The sequence below is a fragment of the Dermacentor andersoni genome, chromosome 3 (genome assembly GCF_023375885.2).
Source record: "Dermacentor andersoni chromosome 3, qqDerAnde1_hic_scaffold, whole genome shotgun sequence".
NCBI lineage: Eukaryota > Metazoa > Arthropoda > Arachnida > Ixodida > Ixodidae > Dermacentor > Dermacentor andersoni.
Genome location: NC_092816.1, coordinates 159,824,947 through 159,839,648, shown reverse-complemented (window position 1 = coordinate 159,839,648; position 14,702 = coordinate 159,824,947). Strand labels below are relative to the sequence as shown.

The 14,702-nt window shown below is 47.0% G+C and overlaps 1 protein-coding gene and 1 long non-coding RNA gene across 2 annotated transcripts in view; one reads left to right on the top strand and one right to left on the bottom strand.

Moving 5' to 3' along the window:
* The window catches only part of LOC126529171 (phosphate-regulating neutral endopeptidase PHEX-like), an 80,673-nt gene extending 76,456 nt beyond the window's left edge, over positions 1-4,217 (bottom strand). The window contains exons 1-2 of the mRNA XM_072286945.1: positions 4,200-4,217; positions 2,732-4,116 (exon numbers count right to left, since the gene is read on the bottom strand). Coding sequence (XP_072143046.1) covers positions 2,732-4,116; positions 4,200-4,217 — 1,403 coding nt within the window. The remainder of the gene's footprint in view (positions 1-2,731; positions 4,117-4,199) is intronic.
* A 4,162-nt stretch (positions 4,218-8,379) lies between these two features.
* LOC129384019 (uncharacterized) lies at positions 8,380-10,122 on the top strand. Its single transcript, XR_008611775.2, has 2 exons — positions 8,380-8,746; positions 10,009-10,122. It is a non-coding gene; the product is annotated as an uncharacterized lncRNA (long non-coding RNA).
* Positions 10,123-14,702: the final 4,580 nt, after the last annotated feature.

The following is a 14,702-nucleotide window of genomic DNA, read 5'->3' as shown; positions in this document are numbered from 1 at the left end:
CGACTTACGGCACAGGAGCGCCAAGAAATTGTTTCATTGGGAAAGTTTATGTCCCAGCGAGAGATATCCCGGCAGGTGAACCGTCCTCAGCAGACAGTAAACCGCATTCTTAGAGCGTTTCACCGGGAGAACCGCTTGGAAGATGCCCCGCATCAAAGGAGGCCTAGAGGAACAACTGAGGAGGAAGACGCTCTGATAATAGCTTAATAGCTGCCGCCGTCAACGATCCATTCATGACAGCGAAGAAAATCAAAGAACAACTTGGCCTTCGCCTAAGTCTTTCGTCCATCCGAAAGAGACTTAACGCTGCGGGTCTTAAAAGCCGAGTGGCTGCGAGAAAGCCACTTTTGACCAGCGAACATCGCAGGAAGCGTCTGGAATTTGCGCATCGGCACGAAACATGGAGCGCTGAGGACTGGCAACACGTCATATTTAGTGACGAATCCACATTCACTACCTGCTGGAACCAGCGACTCCGCGTTTGGAGAGTCGATGGCTGCCGGTGAGATTTACTTTTCTTGCATATCATTTCACACCTAACTTTCCACCTAACTTTCTGCTGCCCCCTGATACGCTTTCCTTCTCTTAAGATCCAGCCCGTTACCCATCCCTTAATGACCAATGGTTGTCTTGCCTTCTCATTACCTGCCTTGGTCATACCCATTTCTTATTGATTTCGACTGAAATGTCCTTAACTCGTGTTTGTTGCAGAATAAGGGAGATTTTGGAAAGTTGGTACGGTGTCGTTTTTGAATTTACCAGAGTGAAAGACAGGGACATGAAGTTTATTGAAGTAACCGCACAAGCATGCACCAAGCGTGGCTTTAGGACCGGCATACCATAGCGGAGTTTCAGTCGAAGTGCGAGTATGTGTGCAAACCTAAAATCTGCGGTCTCTAGCTGGAAAATATGCCCGTCGCTCTGAAATTCTTCACCTCAGTATATCACGAGCTGCAAATACCTTAGCAGCTTTCGCTCACTTTCTCATTATACAGTGGTAACTGCCCTGTGAGTGCTTTGGTTATTAAATTCGATGCACCAATTTTATTGCAGCTATGACGATGAAAACGTCCGCGATGTCGCAGCAAGCGGGCGTGTCTCGGTGAACGTCTGGGGTGCAATAACCTACGCCGGTCTGGTTCCGCTCTTCCGCATCCCAGGGAGGCTCACGGCCGAAGTCTACAATGAGATCGTCGACACTGTTCTCCTTCCTTTCGCCGTGAATGGACCTTTCCCTGACGGGTGTTTTTATTTCCAACACGACGGCTGCCCTGTTCACACTGCATCCTCAGTGCACGAAAATCTGAACAAGTCTGGAATTGCACAGCTCCTCTGGCCGCCAAAGAGCCCCGACCTGAACATAATTGAAAATGTTTGGGGTTTAATGAAGGCACGGTTGGCTCGCTCCACCTTGACGAACACTGACGCAGACACTCTGTGGGCAGCCGTTGAGAGGGAGTGGAATGTCCTCCGACAGGACCCAGAACTGGCAGAATCTCTGTTCGCTTCTATCCCGAAAAGGATAAAGGACGTGAAAGAAAGAAAGGGCGCCGCGTTGAAGTATTAGGACCGAGGTCAAAGGGTTAGGCCTGGGATAATGCATAAGAAGCATTAGTCTCTTTTGGAAGCCAATAAAGAAGGGTTGAAATGAATTTGCGCCTAATGAACATTAATGGGTAAGCATCGATGACACGGCCATTTTCAGAGGCAGTTCGTTGCTTAGCCCTCTCCCTATACGATGCCACTGACGTCGAAAGTGAAGTAATTCTTTACATAACCATGACTGAAATTCGCAGCACCATTTAGAGACCATAGCAGCCTGAAGAGATATCGAAACGGTTAGCGTTTGTCAAATTCAAACGCCTTAGTGACTGTCGTTCCTCGTTTGTCTCTTATTTGTGACCCGCTGCTCTGGCTTGGCGGCAGCACACATTCTAATCGCGACCTCATTGTCTGATCTCGGCCTCAGGGACCAGCTTGCACATGTGGATCCTTTCATCGGTGATGATTTCCCTCTGCTTCGCACGTGTGTAACAACAGAGCTTTGAAGGGAACGGGAGCGCTCATCCTGTGGTCGCTCCTTGCAACAGTCATAATAAGATGGGTCGTGCTGTAGTCATAAACACAAGAAAATCGTGATGCGCCGGGACAATCGGACAGCTCTCGACGACCGCACATAAAACATTCATTCTTAAAATGTTTAGGACATACCTGGTTACAATATTTCGTCATAGTACAATTGGCGGCGCGAAAGCTAGGAAAAATAATAGAGATATCGAGCATATTATCCAGACTGGAGTTTATACTTCCCGCGTCCTTCGTCGTTTTCTTTGGTTGGAGCCTTCGCAAATAAAATAAAGAAACAGTAGAGGGAGGCCGCACATAACCGACGCATCGCGGGCTTAAGCTAATGTTCTTGGTCACCCATTCTTCCTGTCCCAGCAACAATGACGTTACATAGGCTAGATACAGCTTCGTAACGTCCAATTTCAGATAATACCGTAGAATACGTCGTGCGCACTACGATCACTGCCTGTTCGCAGAACCAAAAAAAATAAAAAATAAGACTGATAGCCCAGCAGGGAGTGACGGCTGCTGAAGGAACAGCAAAAAGAGTGAGGGAAGCAGGCCTGACACCACCCTCGCCTCGGCAGAGAATTCTGGGCCATGGCGCTGTTCGCGTTCCCGGTCGACGCTCGCGCGATAACCTTCAAATCGCGCTCGACTGTACATGCGCTCGAGCACGTTGTTTTGGAGGAAACGCTCGGGGGGCCACAGCTTTAGTCGCGTCGAACGCAGCTTCTCGACCGCGAGCTTCCTGCTCTCAACGTCCAGCCATTGCGTTGCGTTGGCCGCGTCCGCAGCCGCCAGAACCAAGCCGTCGAAGCCTGCTTTGACGGCGGCGCGCTGTGCTGGCGTGAAGCGCGACACGGAGCTGAGCGCAATCACCAGGAGCCGATATGCGGCCTCGACGAATTGCTCGCAGAAGTACGGCCGATATATGGTGATGCCCTGGTCGTACCGATTCTCAAGCAGCTGGATATCCGCTGCCGGAGCAAACAGCTGCACGCAAGACCAGGCGATCAGGGACAGCAGCTCGGTTTTTCTGTACGATGACATCACGGTCGCCATAGTCCGGAAGAACTCTACGTCGCCTATGAAAACCTGGTCGTTGGGCTTCACTTCAGGCTCAAGCTCGGTCTGCCTGAAGGCACGTAGCCATTGCTTGGAGGCCAGCGGCGGAGTGAGGAGTCCGATTCGAGCGATTCGCACCAGAGCTGGTTCGGTTACCGGAAGACGCCTAGCGTTCAGCAGTTTTCTGAAGACGTCAACTTCCATAACCATAGCCCTGTTGATAAACTTCGTGTCGACCCCATACTTACTGTAGTTTCGGCTAAGGATGTAGAAGAACGTGACCCAGTATTTCGCGTATCCGCCGGTGCTTTTGACTGTGAGATGCCGCTGGTACAAAATTGGCATGAGGGAACCGGGCTCTAGTATGAAACGCCAATTCGGTGGGGACAAGCGCATAGCGCGCACTTGGAAGAATAACGGGACCTGCCACTTGTATGCTAGCGTCATCAGTACGTCGAGGGCGCTGGTGTCACTTGGCGCGGGTTTCTCTGGCCAGGACAGTCTACATTCGTTGAGGAACTTCCAGAAGATGTCCAACTTCGAGCCGTACTGTGATCGGTTGCCCATGCAGGACTCGTACATGGCCATTGGTTTGCGGCCTGCACTAATGGTTTTCGTCCCTTCGCTGAGTACGCTGTAGAATTGCGGAAACCACGATTTCCTTACGTCATCCATAGCTGAGTTAGAGTACTCTAGGTAGCCTTTCGGAGGCGACCAAGCGGAGCAGACGTAGGCACTAAAGTTGTGGCATGGATCGAGATGGCGGTTTAGTCCATTAGAGAGGCGCCACGAGTGGGCGAGGCAGTCCTCAGTCTTGCAGAACGGTGTTGAGGGTGGTGATTTGGCGCCTCGTGCGAACAGAAACACAATGACTATTGCCACGGCCGTCACGATCAGCATGAGGACGACCATAAGGTTGACGTGCTGCACCTTGATTGACACACCTGTTGCAGTTAGGACAACCTGAGAGTGGCGTGGAGCCTGCAAGAAAATATAAATATAAAGAGGCATTTAAGCAGATTTTGAAGAAAAAAGTTATTCAAAATACATAGTGATCCCTCTACAGTAGCCGCGTCCACCATGTTCTCTGTGACGTAGTTGCGAATCGCCCTTATGTTGTGCGGGTCGGTGATCGTCGAGGTGTGGCTATTCAGAACTCTATAATGTATCGTTCACCTTCATCGTCCAGTGAATCGGGCAAAGGGAACTTCACTGCTACCCCACCAATTAACGAAGCTACGGCTGCTATTCTTGCAGCCTTAGATATTCCTTCAGACGGCCTTGGGTGGCATGGTGCTTTTCAACCAAAGCTTTAGTCGAGTCTCTCTTCACGGTGACGTGCGCTGTGGACATTGAGCTAATTACTCGGCAGAATTTCCTCTACGCTCCCGAATTTCAGACTAATGCTGTTATTACAGCCATTGCGTGAAATAGGTTATTGAGCAGCTGATAAAGCTTATATGACGAATAAAAATTAATAAGGAAAATGTACAGCATAGAATATCTAGTTTTAAATAGCGCAACGAAACGTTTTTTCGTGCCCAAAAGGCCTCACCTTGCTTACGCTGTTATGTACCCCCTTTATGTTCCTGTGCATAACTTTCTGCGTTCTTTTATAAGCGAGATGGTTTGCTTGAAGCTTGCCTCTGTTCCCTGAAGCTCCCCTCACTGCGTCCTTGCCTCGTATTAGCGCCTGATAACTTTTTCCAACTGAATACCTGATGAATGCCGTGCTGTAGAAGAAGCACATTTAAAACTGGAGCCCTGGTACAGAACGGGTCAGATCTATGCGATAGCGCCCAACATGTTTCTTTGATGAAGGCTTATCGCCACGTAACATTCATGAAGCCGCCTTGCTCCATTAAAACAACAGCGAACAATTGTCTAAATTAGTCGGTTATGCCCAATCAGTCAGTAAGAGCGCGCGTCTTATTCTAGTGTTTAGTGACCGCGCTTGGCTGTCCGTGCGTCTGAGGAGTACTACATACGCGGGTGGCGCGCTTTATTTTCTGCGCGGCGTTGGAGCTTGCAATCCGAGATGGGTGGTCCTTTCGCGTGCGCTGTCTCCCCGCGCGCCTAGTGTTATGCTTCCGTTGGTGTTCATATACGACGGCAAATACGCTTCTTTCTCAATGCCAGACGTCAAGTACCGACAAGCGACATGGCCACAGTTGACTCTGTCGTTGGCGCCCACGCGTGTTTGTAGCCGTGCATACTGAGACGTCCGCAGCCGCGGTAGAAGCGAGCTGGACGCGTCTTTTCTATTTCTCGTTTTATTTCTCGACGTCGCTGTACCTTGTAAAGTACAAAAAACCTTTGAATGAGCGACTGTGGGTGCGAGAAGAAGCACTTAACACTGAGCCGAAAAGGATATCGGCTTGATGGGTTTAATCTTACCACGCGCTCAATGTTTGGGTTTGTTGGAGGTCACGTGATCAAACCCGCGCTTGGGAAGGAGAGGCGTAGGTGCGAATGACTGTGCGCGGCTAACGCTTACGCGGCCCGCGTGTCATATCTAATTGTCGGTAATTATTGGCGGGTGCAGTGGTTAAGGCCAAGCAGGGATGGCTGCCAACTTCATGCGCGCTCTCTTCCTTGCCGGGCTGTCTCTCTGCGCCCTGGTGTTGCAGATTGCTGTGCGCCCCCGCCCGCGGGGAAGCTTCGGAGAGGGCTCGCCCCTATGAAAATGGTCATTGCCTTTATGTTTCCTTTATGTTTCCTTCTTGTGCCCTATGTGACCTTTATGATTCCTTGTCCTTTGTGTGACCTCCGGGACGCCAACTTTGTGTGTACCACATGTTTACTCATCCATACGTATACCTCGAGGAAGTGACCTTTATGATGCCTCTAGGATGTGTCCTTTATGTTTACGGCAGGATGTTAACTGGGTGTGTACTATGCGTTACCTGCGTGTACACTTGAGTGCACATGTAGGTGACATAGAGTACACATAACAACTGTCTGTACATATAATACAGGCAGATATATCTGTACTGTGTGACAGCCATTGATACACTCTGCAGAGTCGTTGTAAGTACTAAATCTTGACTTATCCTTTCCTTTGCCCCAAGAAAACAACCCTTATTATAATTATTGTAGGATGTGCCCTTTGTGTTTACGGCGGGATGTTACCTAGGTGTGCACTTCAGTGCACACGTAGGTAACATAGAGCATTAATCTATATATGGTGCATGCACTCTTTATATGTTACCTACATGTGCACTTGAGTGCACATGTAGGTAACAGAATGTGTGCAGTGAGCATCTTTTGCAAATAGTACAGTTAGAGCTATCTGTACTGTATGTTAGTCACTGGCAGATTCATGGAAAAGGCACTGCTTGCCCCCCTCGCACTAGACATGCCGACCGGCGCTAATTGTGGCTATATTGTGCGGAAAATTGAGCATGCCATGAAATAGGATGGTGTATATAATGATTTATGCCATGCATTCTCTTAATATATAAAGTATTTCTTACTTTTTCAACCTGCTATTCTCCAGTAGCAAGTGAGATGCAGAAATCTGCAATATTTAACCTAATATGCAAGAATTTCATGAAAGTTTTGTGCCAGCTAGACTATCAAATATAGTTGATTGAATGTTTAAGACGGTTCTCATAGCCTGCCTCCCCCTCCCTATATATCTTGGCCGTATTGATCACCACGCGCCATCAACAGTACATACGTACATCAAAGCCTCATGCAGCGAATAATCCTTCACGACAAATAACAATTGCGCGGCGGCTGGAGACGCGGTGGCACGACGCGCAGTGTTCGATGGCTTGCGTTACATGAACCGCAAAAGAGGCGGACGCCTCCGCGGCCAATCCGCCGCTTTGCTAGTGAGCGTATATGATTATACAACCATTTAAGTAGCTGTTCGCAGTGATATATTGGTTTCATGATAGCCTCATTACACATAAATATCTATTACGCACATTACGATTGTCTCTATATTACGCTCGTAAGATTTCTTTGCAGCCATCAGCGGGAAATGCAAGCGCTGCCACCTCCAAAGCTGAACTGGAGCTGCCGCTAACTTTCAGAACGCCTAGTTCGAAAGAATGTAGTGAAATTGAATATCTGTAACGTTTCTGATGCTCTAAGCTGAAAAAAAAAAAAAAACCTCGAACATTGGGAGACGCTGCCACTGCTCCACCTCAAAACCGTGGTCTTCGAAGCACTTTTTGACATTTTGCTTTTTCTACGCTATTTTTTTTTCAGCCCTCGGCCTTGTCATGATACTTTTTCTCTACTACTCACACAGATTATACACAAAAGTTTGGTCACTAACCAATGCAGAACCGGCGGTTGATACTAAAAGTGCCTTTCTTTTCAAAACTGCGTGTGATTGCTGTAGCGAGATAGCAGAGTGGGCGAGTTGGTTAGGATTCATCGTACCTTTAGCAACAGCACAAAAGCAACACGGAATCAAGGAACAAACACTCCGAAGAAACAGCGCAGTGTTGTTGTGTTTCTTCCTTTTGTCCGTGTCGCTTTCGCGCTGACCACAAGTACGAGTAACTGCTGTGTCGATATTAGCACGCGTAGAAGTAGGGCAGCGCGGATTCCGTAAATGCTAGCTTGGGCGTACAACTGAATAACATATAATTGTGAGTTGGCTGAGTATGAAAGTTGTGTGCGGAGTATGGCCGTAATTGATTACGCGAGCATGCAAGCAGTACGCCTGTTTCACTTTGGCCGAAGTTCCGCTGCCGCTGCAAGCCATCCATCGCCACATTTTGTCGCCTTTATTCCTTACCCTACGAGGAAATATGGTTCCACCTGTTCAAGATAAGGCCTGACATTCTCAAAAACACGCCACTGGGCGCCATATGAAGCGTGTATATGTGTGGCGATTCCGAATTTCTGATCGGTGGGTGTCACAGCTATCGCGGCTGCACGCACACCGTACGCCATGATGCGCGCTGATTGGCTCGTGTCCACCGGCAAAAGTTCGCGCATAGTCCGTCTAAAATCTCTGCATATACTTAAAAAAAAATAAGGCAGCGCACCAAGACACTTTAAGCTGAATAATCTTTGTTTAAATACCAGCCTTCCTTCCAGCTACGACTTTTTTTTTTTTTAATCTCGAAGGCCGTGCTTTTCCAAAATGCACGCCCTAAAATTGAATGTAGATCTCGGAGGCTAAATTCACTTGTTAACCGCGGTGCGGCGCTGCCGCAGTGTGACGGTTGATGGCGAGCTAAGCCACGTTGTGTTGCTGTGAGCAGTGAAAGCGCTCGTTGCAGTTACACGGTAATTTAATCATATTTTCGTAGTGCCTAAACAAACTGTGATCCGTACCGTGTGCATTAACCATCAGGAAACCTCTGGAGTCGTGTAACGCCATTAGTTCGCCTTATGTTTCCTGTGATACGCCAGTGTATTATGTGTACTACAGCGCCCGTCCGAGCTGCCTTTGTTCTCGCCTGTCCGCGTTCGCTCGTGGAATACCTGGTACTGTGGCTTCGAATTATGGAGCGTGGAAGAATTTGTTGAAAGTTGTGCTTTCGTGCGCTGGTGTTCATCGGCAATTCGACAGTGTTCGCGCCGGAAAGAGCGTCGTCGTGTGGTGCCTGCGAGACGAAGCCGTTTGCCGACCACATTGAAGGTAAGCAGGTCTGACGCTTGCGCGCATTCTCGCAGCTTTTGGGTCATGTAGTAAGCTTTGTGGAACGTCAACAGAAGACTTTCTGAGCGTACGTTGACCATGTTGCTGTGCACATTTAGCAAAGCGTTTCACGAGGGGAGTTTCCGTGAAATGTATTATTTCTTACCGCTTACTTGCTTTATGGAGTGATGTGCTACCACCGCTGATTGTTGGGATTTAATGGGCAAATATTTACGTAAACGCTGAAAGTTACTGTTTTCTCGGTAGTTTCCCGGCAAGAAATTCTTCCGTAGATATGAATTTCCGCAAGTTACGTGTGTAATGCATGTCGATGTGTCACGGGCATCGCGAGTTGGCACGCGACTGCGATGTTTGACACTTGAACATATATTAGATTGTGTGAAGATTACTTTATTGATAGTGTTCAGTTTGAAGTCCAGCTTCGCGAGAACTTGTCTGCATTGTTTGTGCTCTTCGACGTGCTCGCGTATTTGTTTTTTATATTGTAGGACAAATATAGCCCGACATTACAACAGCGAAATTTCTTTTTATTCGAGGCATGTCAATCAGACGCTCGTTTTCATTAATATTTTCATCCGAAGAACAGGATGTCAGTTCCTGCGATTGTTAAAGACAGTGGCTTGTAGCACTGCCTAATAAGGGATGCGATTTTCTTGCGATGCTTTGCGCTCGATGTTTGCCACTCTTATAACCCACCTTCCACGGCTGGCTGTTCTAGTTAATAACGATAGCGGAATGTCGGTCAGATAAATGAGCAAAAGGAGCAAAATCGCGGCTTAGGTTTTAGACCGTTCATAATCGATTGTTCGTTTGATTTACTAGATAGTTAAGTTTTGGTGATAATTTCCCAGGTAGTCTGATGTTTGCTGCTGGTTTTATTCCCGCCTGAATTTTACCATATAACAGTGTAACCTCTTGAGATATAACTACGAGACATCTGTACAAGCAAACACACAAAGGTTTATTGGCCAGTTGCCCACTTCTAAAGGTCATGTACTACTTAGCAGCTGCTGCAATAATGTTTAAAAAAATTTGTGAGCAGTTTAATACCTGAGTGGACTGGCAGCTCAGTCTGTGTCAAACAACAATTAGTTAAAAGCTTCTGTGTTGCCCTGATGTTTTTATGAGCTGTTTTTGACTGCTCCACGTTTCTTAGCTGTGTGCATACAGGCCAGGCTGTTCTTGCTTATATGAATATTTTTGAATAAGTGAAAAAGATTGTCTTTTGTTTTGTTTTTCAGGTGCCTTGTGAGCTCTCACCCAAGCAACACATTCCAGAGGTCTGCTGTGAGCAGACGTGGCAAATTGAAGTAACATCCAGATAGTCCAATAAACTGTTCGTAGTTTCAGACACACCTTTGCAAAGTATAGTCAAAACTTTCTTTTAAAAGTGCAAGCACTGATCGAACCTGATCTTTCTATCCAAACATTACGTTTTATATTAGTAACAAAGACATAACTACAACAGCAGCACTGCAGTGAGGAACGTACAGTGGTACTCCAAGTGTTATACTGAAATAATCTATGAAGCCTAATTAGTTTGTAATTTTAGAACAAATTGGCATGAATTTCTCTGCCATAGCAGAGTTCCAATCCGTGCGCTCCATCATGTAGGGAACAGTAACCTTACAATGAAAACCAATGCAAAACTTTTTAACTCAGGAAAAGTTTATAAATATAAAATGTGTACACGGAACTCTTCATCTAAGCATGTCTACGTAAAATACAGGATTTAATCACTGCGGCCACATAAAGGATGCATAAAGGTAGGACACACGAAGGAAACATAAAAGCAGTGGCCAAATTTCGACATGGAGGAAACATAAAGTACGGTAACTTAAGGGATACATAAAGGGAGGACACATGAAGGAAACATAAAAGCAGTGGCCAAATTTCAACATGGAGGAAACATAAAGTACGGTAACATAAGGGATACATAAAGGGAGGACATATGAAGGAAACATAAAAGCAGTGGCCAAATTTCAACATGGAGGAAACATAAAGGACATTTCCTCATGTGAACTGCAGGAAACATACAGTAAACATAAAGGACATAACCATTTTCATAAGGGCGGGGTCCGGAGCCCCACCCCCTCCCCGCAGTCGCGCCTATGATAACATTGCATTGCATTCTAACCCCCCCAGATACATTGCGTCGGCAAGAAAACGCGTCTCGCTTGAAAAATCGAAGCTCCGGCAGTATATGCTGTCCTTCGGAGCTTATAAAACTCCATGCACAAAGCTCCATGCATGAACTCTGGATGCTCCGTTTGCGCTAGCGTTCTCGCTTGGAACGTGTGACCCGAAACTGTGCGAGTCAGGTCGCACATGCATGATGCCGTGAAAATGCAGGACAAGTGTGATCAGCAAGTTGAGCGTCGAGAGTTAACCTGTCCCGCGCGCTGTTTTTTCTCATGTGTCAGTCCTTCGAGAGAAATGACTTTGCGCGTGTTCTCTTCCACTCGTGCTCCGTTACACTGCTTTTGTGCTGCAGGGGTTCGCAAGTATTCCAGATTTACCTGCTTACAGGCACTCCGGCTTCAAGCACAGCGCAATAACATGAGCAAGCCTGGAAACACGCGGTTAGCAAAACTATGCAGAGCAGCGGCTCGGTACGAGAGGCGAAAAAGGAAGAGACGCGCACTAAATAAATGCCAAATTGAAGTACGGAAAAGGAACACACATCTGATTCAGCAGCGTGCTCAGTGGTGAAGAAGCGACGGCATGAGAATAAAGCGCGCGAGCCTTGTCTGTCTACGCCGTCGGTGAGCTGCTGGCAAGATGGGTTAAGCCATGTGCGCCGAACGTGATGCCCGCTCTTCCATTTTTGTCTCTAGCGTGACCAAATATGCTTTGATGGACTTTGCTGAGCTGCCCAGATTTTTTCACGGTATAACTGGCTTTAATAAATGACCCACCTGCGCACTTGTGTTAATCTGTCAATGCGATTTCCTTCTTTTTTTTTTAGGTACGAGTAAAAATTACCAATTTCACGAAAGACGCGCTCTCTTTCCAGAAGTTACCTTGATTTTACTTTTCTGGCGAAAATATTTAAAGCAAAATGTGCCGCACTAACCCGTGAGGAATTTTTCAGTTTTTTAGCAAAATGTTTTCGAGCAGCCATAATGCTCCAAACAGTTTAATATCAATACGTGCGTTGTACGTAGAACAGCACTGTGTGGCATAAAAATTACAAATATAGTTGCACGGAAGGATGCGTTGCCTTTCAGCGTTAATTTAAACGAAGCTGACGGGGTTAAAAGAAAAGGCACAGATTTAAAAAAACTGTTCCAGTAGGGGCGGGATTGGAAGGGTTTTTTTTATACATGGCGCATTAAACAAATGGGCACGCTGGAACAAAATGGAAAATGCCGTGCGCGCAGGCCACTGATCAGCATGCGGATTATATTTTATGCGGTGATGTTATTGTGGCAATTGCCCTCTTCCCGTCAGTAATAACCACAAAAAAAAAAAAAAACAAGCCTGGTTTGTTCCATGCGTTACCAAAAGCCTTTTGCTTCGCATACAACGGCGAACGGCAGGGTGAAGACACCACAGAACAAGGGTAAAAGAAGTAGGTATGCGTGAAATTAGGCTGTCGAGCGAGCAGTGTCGTTTTGCCGGGTCTTAGAAAAGATGCCGCCTAGCGCGTTGCTGCAAAGATGGCACATGACACTTAACATTTCGAATGCCCTTAATTAAGTTAGCAATAACCAATGAGGAAAAATGTAACTGGTTTAAATAGCATGCCTGTTCTGGTGGACATTTTCTCGCTCTCCAAGAAATGGTTCATGCGAGTCATTCTTGCAGCAATCCAACAGCGAGCTTCTAGAGCACAAGGGAACGACCACTTTCGGAACGTTTCTTTTTTCATTCAAACTAGTTGCGTTTTTAAATATTTCTCTGCTGCTCATAAAAACCGTCGGAATATTCTTCTTTGGAAATTTGATTGCTTTGATGTCGCATTTACTTCGCTACTGGTTGGATAATTTGTGGACACCGTATGTGTATTGCTTCCACCATCTACGCGCACAGAGAAAATACTCATTTAAAATGACTGTATGAGACGCAGACTCCTTAGATATTGAATATCAGTATTGACGCCACAACCTGAGTACATTCACTGTCCCCCGCCCCTCCCCTCCCCCCCCCCCCCCAAACACGGGAATTTGAACGCAACGCACATTTACTAGGCTAGGACGCATTTACATATATGTTGGTTAGACAGTCTGAACACATTGTTAAGGCACATGTTTAGATCGCCCCCAACTACTAATTCCTACGTACTAATGCAGGAAATTTGTCATATATGAACAGCATCGCATTCGTCGCTCCGCGCTGTCCTGCAAGCAGCGTGACCTCGCTCCTTGGTCGTCCACAGCTATGTGACCTAAATGTCCCCTTTTTTACGTTATGAAGGTTCAGGTCTTGAACAGCAGGTTGCCATTATCCCTCAAGAGAAAAAGGTAGAACAGTTGTGTCTTACCAGTACTCAGGTACGGGGCAGAAACCTGGAGGCTTAAGAAAAGGCTTCTACTTAAATTGACGACGAGGCAACGAGCTATGGAAAGAAGAATGATGGGTGTAACGTTAAGGGATAAGAAAAGAGCAGATTGGGTGAGGGAACAAACGCGAGTTAATGACATCTTAGTTGAAATCAAGAAAAAGAAATGGGCATGGGCAGGACATGTAATGAGGAGGAAAGATAGCCGATGGTCATTAAGGGTTACGGACTGGATTCCAAGGGAAGGGAAGCGTAGCAGGGGGCGGTAGATAGTTAGGGGCGGATAAGATTAGGCAGTTTGCAGGGACAAAGCGACAACATGGCCACAACTAGTACATGAGCGGGGTAGTTGGAGAAGTATGGAAGAGGCCTTTGCCCTGCAGTGGCCGTAACCAGGCTGATGCTGATGATGATGACGACGATGATGATGAAGAATGTATTTAAATCTCTGACAAGTCAAACGAACCCCACCTGGTGCCGAGAAATACGAGATAGAATGACAGCCAGGACCGCGATGTAAATTAATCCGACGGTTCCTGCCGACGTGAACTTCTCTACGAGAACACCTTCCTAGAAAGGAAGTTACGACACCGTATGACATTACATGCGAAGTTGACCTTGCTACTGGGTGAAGTCGGAAGTTTGACTTTGGAAATCTACTGCGCGGTTTCGTTGAGGACGATCGAGTGGCCTTTTCAGCCAATCCAGGAACTCGACGAGAAGATCTGTGCAGACACACCCAACGGCCTCTATGAAGAAGGAACACATCCGACGCGATGACATTCGGCAACGAGGTGGTCCAGGTATGATAGAGCTTCAGTACCGTTCTAGAGAATCGGTGAACTTCGGAAGCGTCTGCTACCACCAGTGCGACGTTACCCGCCTTGGTTGCTCAGTGGCTATGGTGTTGGGCTGCTGTGTACGAGGTCGCGGGAGCAAATCCCGGTCACGGCAGCCACATTTCAATGGGGGCGAAATGGGAAAACACCCGTGTACTTAGCTTTGGGTGCTCGTTAAAGAATCCCAGGTGCTCAAATCAAATCAAATCAAAAAGTGGTTTTGGCACGCAAAACCGCATAATATTTCTAGTGCGACGTTTGCCGCACGAACGAAGTTGCCCCCGCTTGAGGTTCCTACGCTTGACGGATATAGTCGGGTCACTCTTATGGAACCGGTTTGGAGGGGGTGAGGCTAAAAAGACGGAGCGACGTGGCCTAAGATGCTCGTCATCGGGGCACCTCGGGAATCCGTGCAAGAGACCTGCTACTTGCAACCACTGTTCACGTCGTCAGGTGTAGTCATTGTACCACAGTAATTACGCATCGGTGAGATCGGCGAAAGGTCCATTTTCGTAACAACAAGAATCGTCGTCTGTCTCGCTGTCATTTCTTTTCTTTAAATGTGTGCGATTTTTATTTTCTTGTCAAGATC